Source organism: Stegodyphus dumicola, chromosome 10 (genome assembly GCF_044657685.1).
Source record: "Stegodyphus dumicola isolate Sdum_Otavi_A_Nest chromosome 10, ASM4465768v1".
Lineage (NCBI taxonomy): Eukaryota > Metazoa > Arthropoda > Arachnida > Araneae > Eresidae > Stegodyphus > Stegodyphus dumicola.
The window spans coordinates 63,590,285-63,618,186 of NC_140777.1; the positions used below are offsets into that span (position 1 = coordinate 63,590,285).

At 32.1% G+C, this 27,902-nt stretch overlaps 1 protein-coding gene across 2 annotated transcripts in view; it reads right to left on the minus strand.

Moving 5' to 3' along the window:
* LOC118189051 (alkyldihydroxyacetonephosphate synthase, peroxisomal-like) overlaps positions 1 to 27,902 on the minus strand; it is a 170,199-nt gene that overhangs the window by 5,943 nt on the left and 136,354 nt on the right. The window contains exons 18-19 of one of the 2 annotated variants that reach the window (XR_015043415.1): positions 22,815 to 22,850; positions 15,569 to 15,626 (exon numbers count right to left, since the gene is read on the minus strand). Coding sequence is in view for 1 of the 2 variants with exons in the window: in XM_035359586.2 (XP_035215477.2) it covers positions 15,569 to 15,626 (58 nt within the window). In the remaining variant the exon portion in view is untranslated. The remainder of the gene's footprint in view (positions 1 to 15,568; positions 15,627 to 22,814; positions 22,851 to 27,902) is intronic. The other variant, XM_035359586.2, reaches the window with a different exon arrangement.

Sequence of the window (27,902 nt, forward strand, 5' to 3'; positions counted from 1 at the left end):
CGGTGGGAGTGTTGGATGAGTGAAGGATTGCATACGTATACCAAAAGCGTTAAAATGCGTAGAGCATCTTATGAAGAAGTTGCAAAGTGGGTAGGAAGTGCGTAGAAATCAGTAAAAACATCATCAATAATAGCAGGATTCAAAGAAGCTGAAATTATATCTTTAGATAAAGAGACTGTAAACCAAGAGGATGAATGTGACGATCTGGAAGACTTGGGCTTAGATCAGGATTTACTAAATCTTTTTAATTCAGAAAGTGAAGAATCAGATTTTAATGGCTTCATATGATGTATAGTTTGCTGTAATTCCTTTTATAAGTAAAATTGAAAACTTCCTTTTGTCATCCAAATTTAATATTTCGTTGTTGCAACACTTCTTATAATATAGTCCGAGTATTACAAATATGGACTTCTTTAGTGGGTAAATATAAGTATATTCGTGAACGTAAATATATTTTCAACATTTCTTACCTTTAATTTATTTTTGAGTTGTGGTTTCATTTCATGCATTTTTCTTAACTGATATGTCATATATCAGGACATAGGTTGAGATTTTGCATCTATACGGCCCACGACGATGTCCCGCGCAATTTAATCTATTGCGGCATTTCTGTGTAATTTTAGTTTTTTTCCTGCCATTTTTCTCGAGTGCGGCGTTTACGCTGAGGCGGCCTTTCTTCCGAAAATTACGGTAACTAATAAGGGTCATTAATAAATTAATCTTTTTTTTATAAAGTTTTACTGATAATTTTTCATGAAAAATACAGTCTAAAAAAAGTTTAGAAAAAGGAAAATAAATAACTGTATGAGGTTACCTCTAGAAAAATTGTTTAATTAATTATCAGATTATTTTCTTTTGTGTTTGTTCATCTGATATTCTTTTAATGAAAATACCTTATTTTGTTTCAGTTTGTTCTTAAAGTGTCATTAAAATTTTCTTGTACAGCATTGTTAAGCTGTACAGGTGATTAAATTGGATTCAAATTTAGTGGGCTCATAAGTAGTGTTTGTTCAGTTTCTCCCATACAGCATAAAAATCAACAAGTGTCCAGAAAAGTACAGAAAAAATGCGATAGAACATTTCACACACACACAAATTGTGAAAAGAACATGATATGCTTTGTAAAAACTTCTTTACGTGGTACTCGTGTGTCAATCACAACTTCATTAAATAATTTTCTAATCCATGCATTATATGCATTAATCAGCAAACATATTTTGAATGTTCAAGGCTTGATGATTAAGATGCCTGGATTCAGTATAAAATGTTTGATAACAATTGTATAACTTCATAAATATGTGATTTTGTGGAAAGAGAATAAAATGTTACTTATTAATCCTATTGCTAGGGTTTACCTCCCCACACTTAAAAAAAAAAAAAAGATATGTGAATTAAATTGACCTTTTTAATACAATTAATTGATGAAATTATATAGTGCATCCGTAAAGTCATGATGCACTTTTGATCGGTCAAAGTAACAAAACAAGATAGACATGTGAAATCTTCACCAAACATAAGAAAACCTCTTAAAGTTTCATACCTATTCAGTGCAGTTTGATGTGGGTTCCGTCTACATGTCTATTCCGTCACAGTCTCTACATGCCATCACAGTCTACTCCACAAAGAAAAATGGTCCTATCACTTTATCATGCATCAGGCCACACCATACGTTCACTTTAGGACTCTTACGTTCGTATTTTATGTGGGCATGAGGATTTTCAGCAGCCCATATTTGGATGTTATGGCGATGAACATGTCCACTAACAGGTAATGTCGCCTCATCACTAAACACAATCTTCTGCAGAAATCGGTTATCATTGTCGACCTCATGAAGCATATCTGTAGCAAACGCAAATTGTTTGGGTTTATCTTTCGGTTTGATAACGTGCGACAGCTGCAATTTGAAAGAGCTTCTTAGGTAACTCTTCCATATAGTCTCTACAGACTCGTCACTGACCAATGGCCTGCCAAAATGGGGTTTATCCAACAAACTGCTGGTATCCTTCAACTTCTTATGCCACCGATTAATGTTATTTTAATGTGGTAGAAGTTCATTGTACATGCGACAATATTCACATTGCACTTTGGTCACAGATTCAAATTTGGCAAGCCACTGAACTTTCCTCTGTACGATTCACATCTCGACTGGCATGTGCGTGGATGGGTTGATACGCTTCTTCGCATTTTACGGTGCTGCCTCATCACCTATATGCGGACATGCTTGCACATAATACTACAGAAACTTGGAGAGTTTTCCTTTTGTTTGGTGAAGATTTCACATTCCTATCTTGTTTTCTTGCTTTCCCGTGACCGAACAAAAGTGCACCATGACTTTACAGATGCAATATGTATTATTTTAATAAATCTGTTTGTATGAATGTATATATGCAAAAGAGGCACAGGGAATTTATCAAGATAGAAATGAGAAATGGTGAACCAAATATGTTTGATAAACTCTAGTAGAAACTTTTCTGGGTTCTCGTTTTACACTGCATGTCAGCTGCAGAACATACAAATACTATTCATTTAAGAGATGAAATATAATTTCTGTTTGTTTGAAGGCTAAGTACATGCCACATCTTCTGCAGTGATCGGAATGTCCAGCTGTCTTTTATTAACCAAACAGCCTTCAGTGCAGAGGTGGACAGAACTCCAAGACTTATGCTTGATCTCTTGATGACTCACCGATTCTCGTGGTTGCTGACTTTCCCCTACTAAAGCAATACTACAGCAAAAACTGTTAAAAGTATAATTAGCTGTAAATTATTTCCTGTCATGTGAGTTGCATATGGTTAGTTCAGCTGCTGGGTACAACCTACATGAGATGTAAAAAGATCCCTTTGTAAACATCTGAACTAAGCAATTTTTTTTTACGATTCCACATACTAGAGGATATTCTGCTTGAAGAAGATATTTTAAACTTTTCATGTAGCAAAGTATGGCTGAGTTTCTTCGATGGGTCTCGATATGTAACAAATAAGAAAATGAGGAAAGGAATGGGAGCCTCTACCTTTAACAATGGAGAAATTAGGGTAGCTCTACAGATGTAGAGACTTATCTTGTTTTTCAGTTTGATACTAGAAACTAAAAGCTGCAAGCATTATATGCACGAAAATTTCCTAATTGCTTTCATCTTGCATACAGATTCTCATTTTTTTTTTACAAAACCAATACCTACTACTATTAAAGAAAGAAAAACTTTCATCTTTTGAATAAAATAATTAAATTTGAAATATGAAACTGAATCATTTATTAAAAAATTAACTGATGTAGTAAACTCACAAATCAAAATTTTGTAAATTTCAAGTACAGTGACATATAGCATTTAATTCTCTCCCTTAAACAATATATATATATATATACATATATTTTTTTTTTAATTTCAGTAGTTCAAATATTCCAGATTTAAAGGAGCAATATTATCTTCTCCAAATGCCCTTTGTAAAATGTATTAATCTCCTCAAAGATGTTATTGCTTTCATTCTAGAGTTTTATATGATATCTTGCCTAATTAATATTTGCATTTAATGGAAAGAACTGTATTATGAAAAAAATCTCTGAATTATGCTAATTACACATGTATTGTACTGCACATAAAATTATAATATTTTGTTTATCATAAAAATTCACAGAACCATGAGTCTCTTTGATTTAACTGTGCTATTACATAGGTACAAGAGGCAAAATATATTAAAGTAATGCATTTTAGTTGAGAATATACTTCAAAACTACTTATTAATTATATCAGATGGTCCAAAATAAACCATACCCAAAAGTAAAATACATTAAAATAATGCATTTAGTTAAGAAGTTTCTTCAAATGTACTTTACTCATTAATTATAATTAGGTGGCCTAAGATAAACCCAAACTAAAGCATTCATTTTTAGAATTCATGAGGTGATTTTTTTTTTTTTTTTTTAAAGTCAACTGTTATTTATTTATTTTTGACTTTCTGTATTCCTTTAAAACTCATAAATAGGATTTTTCAGTTAAATATCTTCTTATTTAAAGTCTATTCATTGTAGTAGCAAGGGTTTTCAGCACCTGCGGACAGCTGAAGATTTCATGCCGCCTCTTGTTTGCTAAGAATGGAAAATATTTAATTCTAAAATTTTGTAACATCAGTTTGACTCCCCCTGGATGCTGCACCCAGGGACAGATGTACCCCATTACCCCTTCTAGTTAGGTCCCTGAGTCTGTTAATTTTAGATGCCTGGCTGTATAATTTGAATCAATATCCAGATCTATGTATTTATATCTCCAAGTAAAGACATAGCTTAGAATTCAAATTCTGATTCAATGCCTTCTTAATATTTAAATAGTGCTAAACATTTTGAATACAAGTTAAAATAAGTTACTTGCAGCTCCCAAAGAAAGAAATATTTACAAAATAGTGACAAGAGTTTGCATTTAATATAAAGTAAATTTATAACATAAACAATATAACTAAAGTGTAAAGAATTTCATTACAAAAGATTTAAATATGTTTAAGATTATAATTGGAATATACAGATTTTGATTCAGAGGGAAAATTGAATGTTTAAAACAAGGCGAAATTGGGTGCAAGTGTTTCCTTCATTCAAGGCTACTGGGAGGGGGGGGGGATTAAGCCGAGCAAATCTGGACTGAAGGTCTGCCTTTGGTATTTCATTTATAGGAATTTAGCTGTTAATAGCTCCCTTTCTAAAGGTGTAGTATTCAATGTATTCTTTTTCCTAAATCGTTATATAGTTCACATAAGTGCAAACTGTAATTTTACTGAAGAACTGAGGAAATATTTTCAATGGAATATTGAAATTGTTCGAAATAAGGCAACATACAAATTAGCTGCAAATGCTTTTCTTCATTTAAAGTAAATAAATTTAAAAAAAAAATATTGATAAATGAATGTGAAAAGGAGATTGAGCATATAAAAATCTAATATGCAGCACTATTTTGGAGATTTCATGAAATTTTAAAATTCCCTCAATACGTTTTACTACCGTTCCAGTTTACATTCGTCAGAAAGGTTGTCACCTGACAATCAAAATTCTTATACTGAGCAACTTATTTTGGATATTTTATAGAATATTAGCAACTAGTTCTTTCACGCATTTTTCGCAAAGATATATTGCTTTGAGAAAAACTGAGAATTCAAGGTTGGTTTGGTTTGGTTTGTGTAATTATGGCAAAGCTTCAAGGGCTATCTGCCTAAGAGAAGGGATGCCTTCGTGGAGGACTTTCTAAGGGAAACTGGCTCATATACACGTTACACATGAGGGAAAACCACGAAAATGCCCAAGCAGGCAGCCCGTTCGAACCTCAGACCAAACTACCAGTGTTCAGCAACTTTACCACTTGGCAGCTTGTGGGCCCGAAATTTTCAAGGTTGGAAAACCTTCCTTGTTAGTGATGCATAATTGCTAGTAAATTATAATACTTTTGGTATCTTTAGTATATTCTTCACGATCACCTTTGAAACTTATAATTTTACAACTGCTTGAATTAAAAATGTTTATAATCTTAGTTCTTTAAATTATTAGGGGGAAAAATGTTTACAATCGTTTACCATCTAACACCACTTATCAGTTTTTCCTGGAGGTGCAGCAATATAATTGAATTCATATCTCTCCATGAAATTTACCATATATATATATATATATATATATATATACATACTGACCAGAGTATGTTTGCATATGTTTGGTGTATACAGAAAATAGAAATAAACAAATCATTGAAACAGTATTGTAATATTTTATTATTTAACAAATAATTATATTTATTGTCCTTGACACTGGAGTGCCAACGCCTTATTTGTATCGTGTAACCGTTGCTGAGCAACATCAGAAAATGTTTAAAAAATGTAATTTTGGAAGTTTTACCAGTAGTAGAAGAATTCGTAGAGAAAGAAACTGTAATAGTAAGCTGCAGTATGAAGCTGTAACGGATAGAATTGTATTTAAATTATCTACCTACATGAATTGAGAATAAAATTTATATTTTACTAAGAAGCTCATCTGTTATCTTGATAAAAACTTCAAAATATGTTACAGTGTCTTATTAAATTGGAGCTTCCACTCAGATACTGGAAATTAGAAGTGTAATTATCAATTTCGATGGTGTTGGTTTCCTAATCCCAGAATGCTGAAAATTTTGAGAACAAGTTTGTTTTTGTTAATGAATTAAATCCTCACTTGACTCCTACTGAAATGGAGTACCAATTGCCAAGTTTGTTTATTTCAAGAAGGAACAGATGTCAGAAGACTGCCGTTTTAATGCCAGTTATTGAAGTGGATCATTCAAATGTCACCTTCTGTGTTTGTATAACTTGCATCTCAGAATTGCATCCAGAAAGAATTGTCAGAACAGGATATTTCTGATCTCCAAAAATACGGTTAACTTTTGGTTTCCTTAAAAAGTGTTTACTGAATTTCAATACTTTGTTTCAGAGTTTTAGTTAAATCATGTAAGTTTTTGTTTAAATTACTGACACTAAAAATATTCTGCCTAAAATTATAATTGATATATTGCAGAAGTATTTAAAAAATTATTATTTAAGCTTTACTGTTATTTGCATAAATGTTTCTGTTTATAGGAATAGTTTAATTTTTTTATGTTAATAACTGATATGTGAAAGACATTCCAGCATTTATTAAAAAAAAGAGAGAACTGCAAATTGTTGCCAAGCCAGCGAGTGGGAAAAAAGTAGTAACATCAGACTGATAGTGTGATTTTATTGTACTGCGAAAGTGGCAAAAGTCTTTCCTTAGTTCTCACCATCCAGGCGTGTGGTAGATAATAACATCATCCCAATGTATTGCAGCTAAACTGTATTGCCAAATTGGCAAAAATTGACTTTGCAATCACCAACCAGGTGTGGAGCTAGATAATAAAACCGTCAAACTGATGTGGATATAATTCCGTTGTATTGAAAAACTGGCAAATGTGTTTATATACTTATTGCCAATGAGGCTTGTAAATAGCAAGTTAAAACGTCAACCCAGCGTAGTATTATTTTATTTTGTGCTAAAATGGCAAAGCTAATTAAATAATTCCCTCCAATTTTTTAGAGTTAATTTCGTATTTGACAAGTCTCACTAAAATTTATATATTTTTTAAATATACATACGATTTATAAGATTCAGTTTTAAAAGAAAGTCTATTAAAGATAATTTGTTCAACATGTCATTCTTAGCTCAGTGTAGAAAACAGGATTTAAGAGTACTGGCAGAAGAGTTTTTAACTGTAAGACCTGAATTTATGATTGCTCAGTTGCATAAACTGATTGGTGAAAGTTCTGGTGATGAGGAATTTACTCGAAAATTACTGGCTGCAATTAGAGAAGAGAGAGGAAAAAAAAAAAAAAAAGAAGATTTAGATGTAGATGAAGATTTTCTTTTCTCTTCTTTTTGATGATTTTTTATGATTCTTTTTGATGTAGATGAAGGTTTTCTTTTCTCTTCTTTTTGATGATTTGAAGTAGATGAAACAGACGATTGAGAAAAGAGAGAACAACATGAAAGAGAAGAGCGAGAAAAGAAAGAGAATGTGAAAGAGAAGAGCGAGAAAAAAAAGAGAATGTGAAAGAGAAGAGCGAGAAGAAAGAGAGCGAATTAGAGCGAGAAGAAAGACAGAAACTTGAATTGGAAGCAATGACTGCAAGAGTACAGAAACTACGCAGTTACCTGTGCAGCCTTTGAAAATCAGAATTCCTGATGTCATGCCACATTTTAACCCTAAAGAAGATGAACTAAGTTTATTTCTGGTGTTATTTGAGCATCAAGCTAAAGTTCTGAATATACCTGCTGAAAACCAAGTGACTCAACTTATTTCATTGCTACCTCCTGATATTATTCAGCTTATTGCTAGAGAACCAGAAAAGGACATGAAAAAGTATGAAACTTTGCTATTATAACGATTTAAATTGAGTGCAGAAAAATTTTGACAACTATTTAATAAACACCAAAAATGTTCTGAAAGTACTTGGTGTGACTTTTACTATGAATTAAAGAACTACCATATTTGCTGGTGTATAAGATGCACATTTTTCTTTGAAAATAGATCTGAAAAATGGGATGCGTCTTATACGTCAATACCCTACTGCATCGATACATCGTTTGTGAATGGGTCAAAGCTTCATGGGATGCTGTAAAAACAGAGACAGTGGTTAAATCATTTAAGAAGTGTGGCATTAGTAATGCACTGGATGGTATAGAGGACAGTTTGTTGAATGAGATTCAGATGCTGATTTAGAAGAGGTTTCAAATGACTCTTCATTTAGCTCCAGAGATGAGCGTCTGGATTTTGATGAAGGAGCTTAAAAGGTGTTCTTTTCCAGATAGACTGGGTATTTTCAGAAAGTATTACTTTGTATTATTTTATACTTAAAATACTGTAAATTCATTATAATGATAAGTAATAAAGTTTTATCCTTCAAAAATGTGTGCAAAAAAGAGGGTGCATTTTATTTTTGGAAAATACGGTATTTAGAAGGATGGTTAACGGATGGTTTGTATGAATTGATTAAACACTAAAACTTTCGAACAGCTAAAATATTTCATGCTGGTTTGATTAAATTAAAAAGCATACTTCTCCTGATTTCAAAGAGCATTTTTTGGCTAAATGGACTACCATCATTTCACCTACAGAAATGGTTAAAAAAACTGATTTTGAAAATGTGAGAAAAAGAATAAAACTGAAATTTTCTGCCAATCAAACTGAGAGAACTAACAAAGGATAATTTAAATCTCGTTACAAAAATTTTGTGTGTGAGTATGTGTGTGTGTGGGGGGGGGACAGAGCATCCACCTTATTTTAAGCATTCTGATAAATGGGATGATTCAAAATACCAGAAAGATCACCGACAAAGAAATCAGTTTCAAAATAAGAACCAAGAAAGAAAGTTTATATCGACCACATTGTTTTGAGTGCGGGTCATATGAACATTTTAATCCTTAATACCCTTGCTTAAAACCAAATGAAAAAGTAAATTGCATATCTTTGAATGATGATTTGTTAGAGACATATACAATTAATGATTTAGTTAATGGGTACGAAATGCCTATTCAAGATACTGAAGCCATAGTAGACGTTATTTCTTGAAAATACATACATAATGCAAAAACAACTAGAGAACATGTTTGAGTATAATATCTTTCAAATGACCATTTAGTGTGCCTACCGTTAGCTGAAGTTGAAATTAATTGTGAACTTGTTCATATAAAGACAAAGGCAGCTGTTGTTACAAATAATCCCGGCAGATATGTATTGGGGAACAAAATTGCTCAATTCTTAAAAGATAAACCATTCTTTAATTTAGGAAAGGTAAATGCGGTTTTGACATGATCTCAAGTAAAAAGATCTCGTGAACAAGATCAAAGTAGAGACACCGAAATGGAGAAACTAGAAGAACTGTCATTTATTGAGACTGACAGGGATATTTTACCACAAGCTGATGAGGAAGATAAGGAAATTATGAAAGTAATTAATGTTAATTCTGAGGAATTAATTGAATCTCACCACCAAAGCAGAGATCTAGCCTCATTGCTTAGCAATGCTAAAAATAAAAATTCCAGCATGACAAATTTCAAAGTAAAAGAAAACAGGCTGTTGGTGAAAATAAAAATAGATAAAAATGGAAATGAAAGGGAATTAATTGTTACTCTTGAAACATATAGAGATCAAATAAAGTTATGTCATGATAGCAATTTAGGACATTTTGGCGGCATCAAAACTAAAGATAGACTAACAAGATACTTTTACTGGCCTGATTGCCATAAAAAAATAGAAGAGTATGTTAAAACTTACGATTCATGTCAAAGAGTGGGAAAACCTAATGATAGAGCAAAAACTCCTTTGACTTTAGTACTAATTATTGCAGAAGTATTTTCAAAAATTAACTTTGACGCATGTGGTCCTTTACCGATAACACCAAATTGTAATTTATATTTAATCACAGCTATTTGTTTAGCTTCAAAATATCCGGATGCTGTACCTATCCCTAATATAGGCACAATCTCAGTATTTGAAGCCATGTTACCAAAAGCCAAATATTTAGTAGAATAGCCAAATATTTATGAAGCCAAATATTTAGTAGAATGGGTTTCCAAAAGAAATACAAACTGATCGAGGTATGGCAATCTAGCTGCTGAATTTTCATAAAATTTGGAATAAAAGTAACTAGAAGTTCAATACACCATCCACAAAGCAATCCTGTTGAACGATTTTGCCGAACAGTCAAATACATTGTAAAAGTCTTATATACTGAAGCAGCCCCTGAGTGGCATAAGCAAGTTCCCGCAGCTCTCTTTGCTTTAAGAACAATAAAGCACGGAAGTACGGGATTTACATCTTCAGAATTAGTACATGGTCAAAATCTTAGAATACCTGTAGCATTATTGTATGAACAATAAATAAATCCTGAAGATGAAAAGAAATAATGTTGCTGAATATGTTTTCCACTTGATAAATTGATTAAAAAGATGCAAAGAGCTGGCTACAGATAAAATGCTGGAAATGCAAACGAAATGAAATGTGTGGTACTATCTTAAAGCTATCAAAAGGGAATTCTCTGAAGAAAATTTAGTATTAGTTGTATCCATGAGTAAAGCAAATAGACTATCAGTTGAATGGAAAGGTACACGGAAGTTTGAGAGAAATTATCCGAAACTAATTACGTTGTGAGTTTCGAAGGAAAACAAAACCATAATCAAGTCTACCATGTTAAAACCTTATCACAGGCGATCACCAACCTTATGATTACAGAAAATCAACCTGAAAATGATAATATGGAGGAGAATTTCCAAACAATTGACTCCAAAGCAAAATTGTTCAATTTTGAGGAAATTAAGGAAAACAGTTCCTAGAATAATAAGTTAAATGAAAAACAAATTTAATAATTACATGATCTGCTATTGAAATTTTCATAAATTTTCTCTAATAAGCCTGGAAAAATGCATTTAATAACGCACGATAGTCAACTGACAAAAAACACACCAATCCACTGTAAATTATACAGAATTCCGCCTAGACAAACAGATATATTAAAAACAGAAATTGATAAAATGCTTCAACATCACTATTCTTCCTCTTGACTAATATTGAACAAGTTGAAAGTGAAGCAGCAGCGAAATATACAACTCTTTTGGATTTAACCCTGCAATGGAGGAGCCGGCGTACAGAGTACGCCAATAGCATCTTTCGAGCTGTAATTTTTAGACAACGTCTTCCTGAGCTTCCTCTCTTCCTCTACCCTCCTAGAAACATTCCATGAGTGCAATGTATCTGGTATTTCTGGTCAGTCTGGTTTTCGCCTTCCTTCCGAAAGCAGTTATTGTGAAAAATGTAGGCGAACGCAGTATGCCACTCCTCCAAGTATGGTCAGAATGAATATTGTACCTCTTGAAGATTATTTGGCATTTTAGAAAGTCTCGGTTGATGAAAACTCCGACAATTTGGATAACATGTAGATGAATCAGAAGTCATCGAACATTCTGATCATGAAAGTGACTCAAAAATTGAGAGACATGTTTCTAAACATCCTCATTTTCCTTCCTCAAATGATGTTTCCCCAACAAATGGCAATTTTAGCGATGTTGAAAATGACACGAGTGATTTAAAATATGAGGACTTTTTTGTAAAAACAATTTACAAAAAGAAGAAAGTTGGAGGAAAGTTTCTGAAAGAAGAAGAGGAAACTTATAAGTGGAATAAAGTTCCCCTTAAGAGCAAATTCACCAGAACGCCTCAAAAAAATTTGATGGAAAAAATATTCCCAAGTGTAAACAATTGTGACGATATAAATGATGAGCTTTCTGCGTTCAAGAAAATCATAAATACAAATATGATTGATGCTATTGTACAATATACAAATATTTATCTCAAATGTAACAGGATTGCAGATTATCTCCAAAACATCTCAAAGAGAAGCCCGTATGATACTAATAGAGCAGAAATGTTAGCCTTTTTAGGAATTTTATTCTTATTCGGGTACAAAAAAATGTCAAAACTCAATTTGGAGGAAGCATGGGCAAAAGACAGTACTGGAATTGAAATTTTGCAAGGGGTCATGAGTCTCAAGCGATTCAGAAACCTGTGTGCTGCTATTTGATTTGACGATAAAGGCACAAGGTATGTGAACTCATAAGCTTGCTGCACTAAGAGAATTTTTTGAATCTTTCAATCAGAACTGTCAAAACTTTTATACACCAGGTGATGAACTCACAATCGACGAGAAGTTGGAACCTCTTCGCGGGAGATGCTCTCTTATTCAATTCATCCCCAACAAGCCTGCAAAGTACGTTCAGAAAATTTTTGCAGTTGTTGACTCACGAACGTTTTGGACATTGAAGCTTGAAATTTATTGTGGCATTCAACCCCTGGGACTTTACCAGGCTTCTAAATCAAGTATTGACTTTTCCAAAAGGCTAATTGGTGCATACGAAGGTTCCAACCGAACCTGACAACAAATAATTGGTATACAAACCACCCACTAGCTCAATATCTTTTTACCAAAGGTAATAACACTTGTGGGTACTCTGGAAAAAATAAAAAGGAAATTCCAAATGAATTCCAGCCATCAAAAACAAGAGAAGTCAGCAGTTCGCTGTTTGGTTTTCCAAAGGATATGACAATTGTTTCATGTGCAACGAAAAAAAAATAAGTGTGTAATACTGCTCAGTACTTTACACGATGATGGCAAAATTGACCAGGAAACAAATAAACCTCACATAATCCGGGATTAAAACAAATGTAAAGGCAGAGTTGACACCGTAGACCAACTTTGTAGTAATTTCACTGTCACCCGAAAAACCAAAAAGGTAGACAATGAAAATATTTTTTGCACTGCTAAACGTAGCGGGCATAAATTCGCAAGTGCTCTTGAACTTCGCCAAACCTGATGCAACCATCAAGTTTAGAAGATATTTTTTGAAAAATCTAGCTACATCTTTGATGAAACCACATCTTCAGAATGGTCTGAAAATGCCATTTCTCCTGTCGCATTCCAAAGCTATTATTAAGAGGCTGGTAACAACAGAAGCGGACAAGACAGCCGAAAGGGACGAGGAACCACCTGCAAAAAAGATCAAAGGAGGCTGCGCTGAGTGCAGTAGAATAAATAATTACTCTACCATAAAATGTTCCGAGTATTATAAGTTTACCTGCAAAAATCATCTGGGCAAGACAGTACAACTTTGCAAACCCTGCTGCAGTGAACATGGACAAACTGAAGAGATTTAATGTAGCAAAAGATTTTTAATTTTTCATTTGTGAAAATTTATTACTTACCAAACTTTTCTTTACGGAATATTTATCATTTGTAAATTTGATTTATGATCTTATAATTTTCATACAGAAAATAATACAGAATACTATATAACTTTAAATTACATTTCCAGCGCATTCCATTTTTTGAATTAATTAAAAATTCGTAATTTCCATCTTCACTGCTTTTTTCTGTTATTCTTTTTCTTATATCATTTTTACTATGACGAATCACCTTATTAATGCCATGTATAAGATTAAATAGTTTCAAACATGAAGCAGAGGCTCGAAAAACGACCCCTCTAAAACTGTACCATATGCCAGCCCCTCCAGCTGAGGGTTAACAAAGAGATACTGGCAAATACCATTAACACCTAATGCCCAAAGATTAGCCACTTTTGTTAAAAGCTTTGGCACATTTAGACTCCACAGATGGCTTTCGGACTTAAAAATGCACCTTTATTTAAGGAAATGACGGGCAAAATCCTTTATGGTTGTGAAAACTTTGCTGTTCCATATGTGGCAATCTTTTCAAACACATGGGAAGAACATCTAAGTCATCTGAAAGTCACTTTGACAAAAATAAAGGATGTTGGTTTAACCATTAAACCTATAAAATGTAAATTTACTCAAAATAGAGTAAACTATCTAAGACATATTGTAGGTCATGGTATAAGAATGCCAAGTGAAGTCAAATTAAAAGTTGTTCTTGATTTTCCCGTGCCATCCACAAAAAGTCAAGTCAGAGCATTTTTAGGATTAGCAGGATATTATAATCATTACATTCCCATGCTTTCATCTATATCAGCACCTTTAACTGAAACTTTGAAAGGAAACTTAAAGAAATGCAAAATAAATTAGACAGAAGAGCGCACAAAAGTATTTGAAGAGCTAAAGGAAAAACTGATACAAAAGCCTAAACTACATGCACCTGATTTCAATATGGAGTTTATTTTGCAAACTGATGCTTAAACTCTGGTACGGGTGTTATTTTAGCTCATATGAACAAGACAATGAACATCCAGTATTATATCTCAGAAGTTTACAGAAACTGGAAAAAGTACTCTACCACAGAAAAAGGAATGTGCCACCATAATATTCGCTGTAAAGAAATTGCAATGTTATTTAGATGGGCAAACGAAATTCCTCATCATGACTGATCATAATACCTTAGTTTAGCTAAAAAATAATGTGAGTCTTAATCTGAGACTTATGAGATGGGCACTTACAACCCTACATGCCCACCAGCGGCCAAGCGGTAAAGTCGCTGAACACTGGTAGTTTGGTACGAGGTTCGAATCCCGCAAATGGGCTGGCTGCATGAGCGTTTTCGTGGTTTTCCCCATGTGTATCGTGTATACGAGCCAGTTTCCCTAAGAAAGTCCTCCACGAAGGTATCCGTCCTCTTACGCAAATAGCCCTTGAGGCTTTGCTATAATCACACACACATATAACCCTACAATCAATTACACAGTCATTCGTTGAAGTGGTAAAACCATAAAAATGCAGACGCATTAAGTTGTACTCCCTAACATGATTAAAGAATTTGTTTCTCTATATAGATAAAAAAATATTTTGTTCTTTCCTCTCTTTTTGACAGTATGTTATTATATGTTGTATTTCAATTATGGATATGATATTGTGTTGTTCTGAAAGAAAAAAAATTGTAAACTTTAATTTATAAAAATATCAATTAAAGTTTATCTGGAGGGGGAACAGGTTGTAATATTTTATTATTTAATAAATAATTACATTTATTGTCCTTGACACTGGGGTGGCAATGCCATATTTGTATCGTGTAACTATTGCTGAGCAACGTTAGAAAATGTTCAAAAAATGTAATTCCGAAAGTTTTACCAGTAGTTGATGTATGAAAAATTTGTAGGGAAACAAACTGTAATAGTAAGCTGGAGTGTGAAGCTGTAACAGATAGAATTTTATTTAAATTATCTATCTTCATGAATTGAGAATACAATTTATGTTTTACTAGGAAGCTATCTGTTATTTTGATAAAACTACAAAATACATTATAGTATTTAAAATGAAAGCATGAAAATGGCACCTATGACTATATGATAGTCATGTTAAACTTTAATTGCATTACCTCCCAATATAAGATTGATAATGAAGAAAAGAAAAAAAAAAAAAAAAAAAAAAAGAGTACATTTTAATATTTTTACCCCTCAATGCTGATAATAAAATTTAGAGCTTCCTCCTCAGATTTTTGATTTAAGAGCTCATACTTTAAAATAATGTAATAAAAATTGCCATTGCCAAGAAGTAATTAAATGCTTTGAAAACTGATTAAAATGCATATATTACCTCCATGATGATGAGAAATACTACCTCCACTAGCAATAATTTCATCTCGTGCAGCAGTCTGAAATATAAAAACATACATATTGTATAAGAACAATTACAAAAGGAACTGCAGAACATTGCTATCTATATAAACAAGGTGAAACTGGGAGGTTTTCACGCTAGGGTCTAGGACTTTTCGTCATTGCCATTTCACCGTGGAGATGTTTCGCCATCAAGACATATTTTTCTTTACATGACTGTATTATATCTTGCCATATTACATTCCTATTAAATTTATCTAGTTTAATAATTCTGTTTACCTTTTGTATACTTAATAAAGGTTGCTTGTAATATATATAGTTATTTACAAGTAACAGATATAAAGAAAATACACATAGTTGGGAGATTATGTTAGTATCAAAGAGAACTGGGGCTAAACTTCTGATATAAAATAAGTTATATTATCGATTTTAAAATTATGCAGGTACAATATTTATATAATTAGCGAAAATTTCTTGAAATTTTAATCGGCTAGTTCAGAGAAATCACTCATACAAGCAGGAAATTCACATTTTTATAAAACCTGAATGCAAAACGGAATTACTTTGGAATTTTGTCAGCACATTACTATCTTAAAATTAAAAAGTCATTTGTAACAGTATATTTGTATAATAGTCCCATTTCCTTCACGCTACTATGTATTTCATTTTTAAGGCTGAATTTTGAAAATTGAAAAAATATTTGTACATTTTTCACTTTTCTTCAATACTTTTAGAAAACAAACTCCTCAAATTTTAAAATGGATACATTCACATAGTGATTGTTTTTATCTTAGTAACAAGGACAGACCCTTGCAAACTATCTGGGTAGGCTTACACCAAACTTTTTCTTTCTAACTGTTAAACTTTATACCAACCTATTACGGCAAAGCCACCAACAGGAACCGATATGGAATCTGAGATTTCACAAGTCAGCTGCATATTCACACTATCTAACTATTTATGGATGATATGAGGTCTAAGGAGTAACAGAGACAGCAATAAGAGGATTCAAGTTACTGAGAAGTAGAAATGAAGATATCGTTGCATATGTATGGGTTCCTAATGCATTGAATGCACACAGAAGTGATGATAGCTGGAAAAAAATTATCAAAGTATTATTTTTCACAGTTCTAAAACTTTTCACAAAAATACGCGGACAGCTCTTCTCAGTATCACACAGTACAATTAGCAGTTACACTTCAAACTACTAACAGCATTAAACACAATGCAATACGAAGCAGACCTAAAGAGCGAATCTCACACGGATTGCAATAGTCAACTCTGAACTAATAACTACTGAGAAACTGATGCTCTGTATGTTTTATCTAGTTTTTCCTAGCTGCTGAGAAATCTCTAGCACCTTCCACTTTTCGAAACTACTGGAAGGTATATGAGGTCCATATACAGTTACAGTTATTCAATTACAATACCCATTCCAGTTATACAGGGATCAAACCAAAATGTTGCTAAATTTGGCCACTTTTGACGATATCTCACCAAATTTGGCAACAAAAATTAGTCGTGCAAACCATCACCAGCTTTAGCAAGATAGCCATTTACTCAATGCTAAATAGACTAGGCCCTGTATTCTTATTTTCCTGGCAGAGCATCTTCTCTTTAAAGCATTTCATGCTACATTATATGTGTGTGTGTGTGTATATATATATATATATATATATATATATGAAATGTAATTTCTCATACATTATTTGCTTTGTGCAGCCGGGGCAACAGGAATGAGACAAATTTTGGAATATAAAGTGGTAGGTTTATTTTAGCATCCATCTCACAAGCGTTCTCCTCGTACCTTGAGCAGAAGCCCTACTTATACATATGTGTACGTCACGAGGCTCCTCCAATCAACGATATTAATTGAAATCATGAGGTGACGCTATCTTCTCATCAGGAGTGTTCTTAAGTACTTTATGTAATATGACAAATTTACGAGTTTGGAGATTTGGCGGGCGCCAACAGGTTAATATATTTTATACTAAAGAAAGGATTTCGCCAAAATTTAGGAACAGGGATGCAATTTAGGTAGAGAATCGCCAACACATTATTAAGCAATATTAATAGAATTTAATTTAATCAATTGATTTAAAAATATCATTACAGATTATCCCCCCCCCCATCTGAAAAGGCTTGCAGTTGCGGCCGTCGACCCAAGACAGTCCAGATAGTGATAGCAGAAAATTTAGTTATTAGGAAATTAAGTGAGTAGGAAAACTGATTGGGTTTACCTCAAGGCACACAAAATGTTTACATAAATTATGACATAAAATATTTGAATATAATTAAAACAGTATATACAATATAATAAATGATTAATGAAATTATAATATAGTAACTAAGTGCAGAACAAATAAAGCACTAATAACATATTGCTGGTTAGCTACGCGGCAATAGGAAATAGTAATATAACTGAATTTGTAAGTTTATATCTTAGGGCATGCCATTCACAGTTTGTGTATGAGTCCGTACAATCATTAGAGTTGTCATTCAGGCTCATCTTCAGTCTTTTACTGGTCTTTGGAGATCTCCGGATCATTTAATTAGCGCTAGAATTATGGATTAGCATTGGCACTGAAAACATTTGAGTTTTTATGTCACGATACTAGAACTCTTATACTCTTGTTGAAAATACACATTTTTCTAGGTTTTTAACATATTTTGTCACTCTATTTTTCTCTTATTAATGATAACAAAACAAAATTTAACTTCCAACATCCATACCAGTTTTTGTACACGATGCTGCAGAAACATAAAATGAAATTCAGAAGTTTCAACAACTGAAATTTAACTTTTTCAACTGTTGCTACAATTTATAACACAAACATAGGAAAACATGAGCTCAAGGAAATGTGAGGGTATAGTACTCTACTTGTAGTATAGCCTCAATTGAGTGTTTCCCACACGGAAAGTGCATTGAACCTGAAACTCAAGTTTGAAGGAGCCCAGTAAAAGAAAAGGGCAGACAAACTTTTCAGACACTGAGAGATAAATCAATTATTAAGGGGGACAACAGGATGAAAACTAAAACAAGGGTTATGGATAGTTTATTGATTTATAAATTTTGATTTATTCATGATGTAATTTAAAGTTCTCGGGTGGATAATAGAACCTTAATTTTGACGCATGTACAATCTCAGTTGGTTTCTTCGTGTGAAAATTTTCCCTGTCGATTTCATAATTAACTTCAGATAATTTATTCATAATCTGATAAGGGCCTGAATAGGGTGAAGTCAATTTTCTAGTATTTGGGTATTCGAATTCCTCGTAAAGGACAAAATCTCCAGGTTGAAATTTAGATTCTACAAATCTGATGTCATATCTAGTTTTATTCTTTCGGTGGTATTCGATAGTTCTTTTCTTTGCTAAAGCCCTTGCTTCATTTAAGGAAGGGTATTTATTTTGATCAATTGGAGATTCAAAAGGGAGGTTACCAAATAGTAAGTATGCTGGGGTGAACTTAGTTACCGTATGAGGGGAGTTGTTATATTCGATAACAACTTGCTCTAGCACTTTAGTCCACGGTACTTTTTTAGAAGAAGAATTTACTTTACATTTTAGTCGACTTACTATTGATTGATTTACTCTTTCTACTTTACCATTTGTCTGGGGATGGTGAGATGAAGTTGTTTAACATTATGCTTTTTAAGAAATTTTTTGAATCTAGAGGAAGTGAAGGCTGCATTTCTGTCACTCAGAATTTTTTCGGGGACTTGTATTTGAAATATTTGTTTTAGACAATTGGCATAGGTTTCTGAAGTTACACTTTTAGAGGGAAAAGCCCAGACATATCTTGTTGCATGGTCAATAACTATATGTAAATATTTTTTTGTAGAATTATAATAATTAAATCCTCCCACAGTGTCAATAGAGAGACATTTGAAAGGTTTGTCTGTTGGGGGTACGTCTTGCATAAGACCAAATTTTTTCTGTTTTTTCTTTTTATTAAGTTGACAAGTATGACAATGTTTAACAAAATTTCCGATATCTTCGCTAATATGAGGCCAATAATATTGAGGGGTGATTAAGTTAAGCATAATTTGAACTCCCGGGTGACCAAAATTTTCATGGGTTTTATTCAACAATTTTAATCTTAAAGATTTAGGTACTACAATTTTATAAAAATTCTTTTTCTTAATTACCATCATATCATTTATCTCTTGGTAATTTTTTCCGCAGACAATATCAGTTTTTTGTTCTTGGATTATTTCATTTCTATCAAGTAAATGTACATAATGTTGGAGGTGCTGTGAAACAGGATGTCTAGAAAGCATGTCAGCTTCAATATTGGTAGAGCCCTTCTGATACTTTACTTCATATACTTAGTTTGAGTGACCAATGGAAGAGTCTACCTTTTAAATTTTTAACATTTTTGAGCCAAACGAGGGCTGCATGGTCCGTACGTATAACAAATTTTTGTCCATGCAGATAGTAATAGAATTTGTCTAGGGCATCTACTATGGCCAAACATTCTAACTCAGTAATCGTATAATTTTTCTCATAATTTCTTAAAGTTCGGGAATGATATGATACAGGGCGAAGGACATCATTTTCATCTGGTTGTTTCAAAACAGCTCCAACAGCAGTTTGAGAAGCGTCAACAAAAATATGACATGGCCTACTGGAATCATACAATTGTAAAACAGGTTTGGAAATCAGTATTCTTTTCATTTCGTCGAAAGCTTTTTGACATTGGTCATCCCATTCCCACTTGACATCTTTTTTCAAGAGTCTGTTTAATAGAGCTCTAATAGTTGCATAATTCGGAATGAATCTTTGATACACATTCACACTTTCCAAAACTCTTTGTAACTCTTTGGTGTTACTGGGGTTTTTAAGTTTCTTAATAATTTCTATATTATGGTTATCGGGAATTATTCTACCATTTTTTTATTTCATAGCCAAGAAATGTGATCTGATCTCTGGCGAACACACACTTGTTTCGATTCAATTTAATATGCTCCTCTTTAAACACCTCAAATAAAATTTTTAAATGTTCCAAATGTTCCTTCTCAGAGGAAGAGTAAACGATGATATCATCAAAGTAACTGCAAGCGAAATTAATTTTATTTTTTGTTAATATTCGTCTAATTGTTCTGTTAAAAATTGCAGGAGCATTTTTGAAACCAAAAGGGAGTCTTAGCCATTCGACTAATCCAAAATTCATGCAAAAAGCTAATTTCTCAGTATCTGCAGGGTGAATCGGGATATGCCAGAAACCAGATCTCAAATCAATTGTAGAAAATACTTTTGCTTTATTTAATTTGTCTAACAAAGTGTCAATGCGAGGAAGAGGGTTTGCATCTGTTTTAGCTAGGGAATTCAATTTTCGATAATCTATACACAATCTAGTTTTCTTACCTTCCTCACGTTTAAGTACTAAAGTCATGAGGGACGAATATGGGCTACAACTTTCTTTAATTATACCTGCTTGTAATAATTGATCAATTTGGGTCTTAATTTCCTCTTCTTCCATAGGGGATGTTCTATAAGGTCTTAATGATACAGGCAAATCAAAATTTAAATTAATTCGTTGAGGTTCAATATTAATTTTTCCTACATCATACTTATTTTTAGAAAACACAGATGAATAATCATTTAACAATTTTTCCAAGTTATACTCTTTGTTATCGACAGTATTAGAAACAGCATTTTTCACATAAATGTTAGACTGAGAAACTAATTCCTTTGGATTTGTAGTCCGAGATTTACAGGTTGGAAAATTTCTTACATCATCATCATTATTAACACATGGATAAACATTTGTTGTACCACCTTGAAGTTGGAGGTGTAGAGATATGGGTCGGCTGTCAAAATGGCAGTCATCATTAGTACAATAGCTCTCTGTTTAATTTTTAAATTAGTACAATCAATACTCAACTCAAATAATTTGCATTCATAAAGTCCTAAAATTACATAATTCAAATTATTATCAAGAACAAACAAGGTAATTTGGTTACTAATCCGTCCAATTTTCATTTGTATGCAACATATTTTGTTGGAAGATTATTTTTCCTTTAGTTTGGGTTACTGAAAATGATCTAACTCTTTGTACTTTTAAACGTAATTGTCTAGCCGTTTCGGAAGAAATTATTGATATGGTGGCACCACTGTCTACAACACACTCTAGACGTTTCTTATTGGACAAATATCCCGACACCTTTAATAGTCAACTACTGTGAGGGGTTTCTGGGGTTGGTTCTATTGCAAGGGGCGTAACATTAGGTGTATCAGATCTCTCCCCTCTGAAAGGACAAACCTGAAACCAGTGAAAAGCATTTGGGATACCGTTCCGGGTACCAAGTCTACAGGGACTGGGTGACAATGGCAATCGGTTTTGAGAATTATAATTATGATGACTTGTTAATCTTGGACCACTGAACCGATTATAAAAATTACTTGGTCTCTGAAAACGTTGGAAATTGTTGGGTCTAGGAGAATCTTGTTTCACAGTAGTTTCATAGCTTGAAGTTGAAATTCTACTTCTATTAAATCGATTGTAATCTTGGGGACTGTTCCCAATCGGAGTAACAAATCTGGGAGGTGCACTTTTGATTTGTTGATTTTCGCTAATCTTAATAAGCTTATGGACATGAGTAAGCCAAGAGATGGGGTCAGAGGGTGCGTTGATCGTCATTAAGGATTTTAATTCTATAGGAAGGCCATCCGTCAGACCCTCCAAGATCATTTCATGAGTTAGATTTAATTTTTTACCAATATCTAATTTTTTGAGAAAATATTGCATTATGTCCTCTTTATGATTGTACTTGTAATTGGCAAAATCACCAAACGTAGTTAAAGTGGGGTCGAAAAAATTTTCCTTTAAAATTTGGACTAATTCCACATATTTAGTAATTTTATGGCAGCTTTTGACATATACGCTAAGTGCATTACCTTTTAGATATCGAGCTACATTATTAAGCTTCCACGTTTCATCTTTATCTAAATGAGTTTTGTTAAAGTATGTGAAGCCATGAATTTATATCCATATCATTCTGCGCGTCAAAGGGAATTATACTTGTTTCAGGTTCAGCGCTAGCTGCCCTTAATGAATCATCAGGATCAGAGAGGTTTTCATTAGCCATTATTCTTTTAATAATACTTTCATAAATAAAACTAATAATACATTCATAAATAAAACTAATAATACTTTCATAAATAAAACTAATAATACTTTCATAAATAAAACTAATAATACTTTCATAAATAAAACTTACTTTCATAAATACTCTTTAAATTTTCCCAAAACAATACTAAAACCAAAATACATCCTTTAAATACCAAATTTAAAATACATTTATACCAAAATAATACTTTTTAAAATTTTCAAAATAAAAGCACTATTATTAAATCAGTAATTATAATTCAATAGTAATAATATCATTTGCATCGACAATCTTTTTACTAATTGCTTCTGTTTGACTTATTGTGACAAGAATACGAGTGATGAAATCGACACGAAAATACACATTTTTGTGCACTCTTGATTAGATTTTCGCAAAACACGATCAATCACCACACAAGCACAAAGCTCTCGAGAGCAACACAGAACGGCGTAGACGTAGGGAAAGATTTCCATTCTCAAAAGTAGGTCAACGGTAAGAGAACATTTGATGAACGATGAATTTTTGATGGAAACACAGATCACACCTCACAGGGGCAGAAGGATGCTTCTCTGGACATAAAATAATCTGCAGAATACAAGTAACAGAAGGATGATTCTCTTGAAGCAAGAACGCCTAGAGAAAAATGTAGAAACATAGAAGTCGCACAGCCGCAAATTCATCTAAAGTGCGTAACATTTTATTCGTATAATCCTTGGGGTGTCTTCTTTTTTAGATAATCCCTTTGAAGATGGTATCCTACCGGCTTTCTGAAATGTAATTTCTCATACATTATTTGTTTTGTGCAGCCGGGGCAACAGGAATGAGACAAATTTTGGAATATAAAGTGGTAGGTTTATTTTAGCATCCATCTCACAAGCGTTCTCCTCGTACCTTGAGCAGAAGCCCTACTTATACATATGTGTACGTCACGAGGCTCCTCCAATCAGCGATATTAATTGAAATCACGAGGTGACGCTATCTTCTCATCAGGAGTGTTCTTAAGTACTTTATGTAATATGACAGATTTATGAGTTTGGCGATTTGGCGGGCGCCAACAGGTTAATATATTTTATACTAAAGAAAGGATTTCGCCAAAATTTAGGAACAGGGATGCAATTTAGGTAGAGAATCGTCAACACATTATTAAGCAATATTAATAGAATTTAATTTAATCAATTGATTTAAAAATATCATTACATATATATATATGTATGTAAATAAACACAATTTCACATATAATTTTACTAAAATTAATTACATGTATACAGTATTCATAACAATATCTTACTAGACACTATAATGTTAATATTATTATGTATTCTTACTGGAATGTAGATTTCTTTTAATGAAATAACATTGTGGCAATTACCCGTAGTTGATCCTTGACTTCTTTGTAACCACATCCTTCATAAATTAAACTACTCCCACCATCTTGCCCTCTTGATTTTTGGATGAAAAAATGAATAAAAAGTGGAAAAATGTGAAAGGAAATAAGGTACTTTTGGGTTTATTATTTACATTTAAAATCTCTATATCCTCAAGAGTCATTACATTATCATCACAAATTTAATAATCTCTATGATCTATCTTTAGCCCACAAAACAATGGGCAATCTGATAATTACTGATTTAGTGAGATGATGATGGGTATCCTGTAATATTTTCTACCATAACCTCAATAACAAGCTCTCCAATTTCTGTAAATTTCAAAGCAACAGTAATGTAGCACAATTCTGCTTCTCTAATTTGAATCACAAATGTATAGCTACCAATCTTGAAATCTTAAAAACCACGAGAAACTCGAAGGTTTTCATGCTGTGGAGCACAACATTTCAAAAAAGTCCAAACTAACTTTATTTTATAATGCTTTGGTCAGATTTTTAAACAATTTGTAATTCAATTCTGATGTAAAACATATTAGCATTTAATTGGATATTCTAAATTTTATGTTCTTTGGTTTCATTTTAATATTTTCTTACACTTTGATACCAAAAAAACCCCAAGCAATGAAGGAAAGTTTTTATATTTATCAAAGCACTTTTAAATGCGATGAAAATAAAATTAAAAATTAATGTACACTCTGCCCCCCCTCAAAAAAAGAGGACCGTTCTATATCTCCCACTCAACTGGGTCGGTAGATGAAATTCAACTTGCGTTTTTCATGTCTTGAAAGCACGACTTAGGAGATGTATTAGATTTATATATAGCACTGTTTTAATATAAGTATTTTGACACAAAATCAGAGTTTTTCTGAAATGGCATGCCAAATTTATTCCATATTTCAATTCTAGGACTCAAATTGCGCCAAACTACCAAGTTTTGTAAAAATTGCATGAGTAGTTTTTAAAAAATTAGCCCTCAAAATTTTAGCTCCTCAATGTTAATTGAGCTTGGTAGATATTTATTAATCTCTCTTTTTTTATTAAACTTATTTGATTCTTTCTTTCACATTTCGAAATTCAGGGTCATTCCAAATAAAATTCGGGCATTTTTTATGATTTATATTTATAAATTAAAAAAAAAATTGAATTATAATCTGTAAAATTTTTATGATCATCTTAAAGTAGACATATTTCTAAGCATACCTGCAAACAATTAGAGTTTTTTATTCAAAATTTCCGAAGATATATGCGAATTTATTATGTACGTTTTCAAATTTGGCATATTTGTTGAAAGCTATAATAAAATCAAATGTGGTTTAGGCACTAGTTAAAAATTATTTGAAAGTATGAATGATGTGACTTTTTTCTGCTCATGCACAACGAAAAAAGGGAAAGGAAAATAGGCTGCCATATATTAGTTTGCCATTTCTTGGCGCAAGCTGAAAAAAATAATAATCAATTATGTTATTTCAGAAAAAGTACGATTTTGTGTCAAAATACTTATGTTAGAATAATGCTACATATAAATCTAATATAAATCACAAGTCGCGCTTTTTTTTACATGAAAAATGCAATTTGAATTTTGTGAATCGGCCCAGTAAAACAACTTGCATTTTCCGTGTTTCGAAAGAATTCTAACATACGTATTTTTACACAAAATCGGACTTTTTCTGAAATATCGTAGCAATTTTGTTTCCATATTTCGATTCTATAACACAAATTATGCCTAGATATTACATTTCGTAATTTTTGGTGTCAAATTTAAAGAATTATCTTGATGTATATTTTTCAGTTTTTGCCAAGAATAATTCATTTGACGAACTTCTTAATTTATAGTAACCTATTTTCCGTTTCTTTTTTTCATTGTACATGAGGGAAAAAAAAAAAAAAATCAGCGTTCATACTTTTAAATAATTTTAACAAAGTGCGTAAAGCACATTTCGTATTATTATTGCTTAGAGCGAATATGGGAAATTTTGAATAAAAAATTCTAATTTCTTGTAGATATGCTTAGAAATACATCTACTACATAAGATGCTGTTAAAATTTTTGTAGGTTATATAACACCAAAAGTTTTTCAAAAAAATTTATAAAAAATATTTTAAAATACAAATTTTAAAAATAAATAATAAAGAATGTGTGAATTATATATGGATTAAGCCTAAATTTCGACACCTGGAGGAAAGAATCATGCAAGTTTAATAAAAAAGTAGATGTCAATAAATATGCATCGAATTCAATTAAACATGTAGGAGCTAAAATTTTGCCAGCTAATTTTTTAAAAACTACTTGTGCGAATTTTACATACATTGGCAGTTTGGCATAATTTGAGTTGTAGAATCGAAATATGAAAAAAATTGGCATGCCATTAAAAAAAAAAAAAGGCTGATTTTGTGTCAAAATGTCTATATTAGAACAGTGCTATATATAAATCTAATATATATCCTAAGTCATGTTTTTGTGACATGGAAAATGCAATCTGAATTTCGTGAATCGTTCCAGTAGAATGGGAGATACAGAACTGTCCCCTCTTTTTTTTTGCGCAGTGTACACAGCACTGTTTAATTGGGCATGATAGCTGATGGAAAGTTTCCTGTACAAACCCAATTAGTTCAATTTGGTGTTATTATTCTCATATAATATATTTACGTAATTAAATTGTGCAGTGCATGATGGGCTGCTGAAGACTGTGAATTTAGTTCTCTAACATCTTTTAAATTTGAAAGTTCCGATGCAGTAAATCTTAACTCTTATAGAAGCTTTTAAAATAGGCTAATAAGTGGGAACAATTAGTGATTTTTTTATGACAGTTCTGGTATTGTACCTATCTAAAATCATGTAGCTGCATAATAGGAGTTGTGAAACATTGTTTTGTTCACTACTGTTGTAACTATGCATGATTTGTTAGACTGAGCAATAATCAATACATAACTGGATAACAATTCATTATTTGCATAACTTTTGATTACACGTTACTCACAATAGCAACGTGCAGGTAGTTCACCAGATATGCTGTTTCAAAGCTATTCAGTCGCATAACACCATGATAATCCATCATTTAAGGAACTATGATAAATCTACAATTATTAATTTTCCAACACTGAATACACTTCTAATAGAAAGTGTGGAGATGCATATATGAAGCTCTGTGATCAGGCTACATGATACATGAAACTGTTTACAAGAAGATAAGAAAACAAGAAACTAATGAATTAACAATTTTAATCAAAGCAGCAAACTAAAATTTATAGGAAAGACAATAAACTTTAAAACAAATTTCTTCATTTTGTTGAGATCAGGGTTTCCAAACCCCTTGCTTTCATCAATCCATTTTAGAAGAAGGGTTTTCTTCATTAATTCCCCTTACATAGTTTGTAATATACAGCATACAACATAATAATAATACAAATAAGTGCACTTAAATAACTTTAAAGACAGCAATTATACTAGGAATGTAAACAAATGCTTTGAAAAAAATGTTTTACTGGATTTATATTTCATTGTTTTATATATTATTTTTAATTTTTAAATATAAACAAATTTTCAGATTACACAAAAGTTGTATTTTTAATTAATATTATCTATTATTACTATGTTTGACGTATTACTTTTAATATTTTGCATACAAATGTTTAACTTAATTCTCAAGCACCTTTTTAAAAAAATATTTCTTTTTTTTTTTTTTTTTTTTTCCGTTTTATGTTTCGTTTTCTTAAATTATTGGCTTGGTTAAAATCTCATTCTACTAAGCAAGACAGTGGAAAAGACAATAATGTTGGTCAGCAACAACTTTTATTTGGGGTATTTCTCTCACGTGA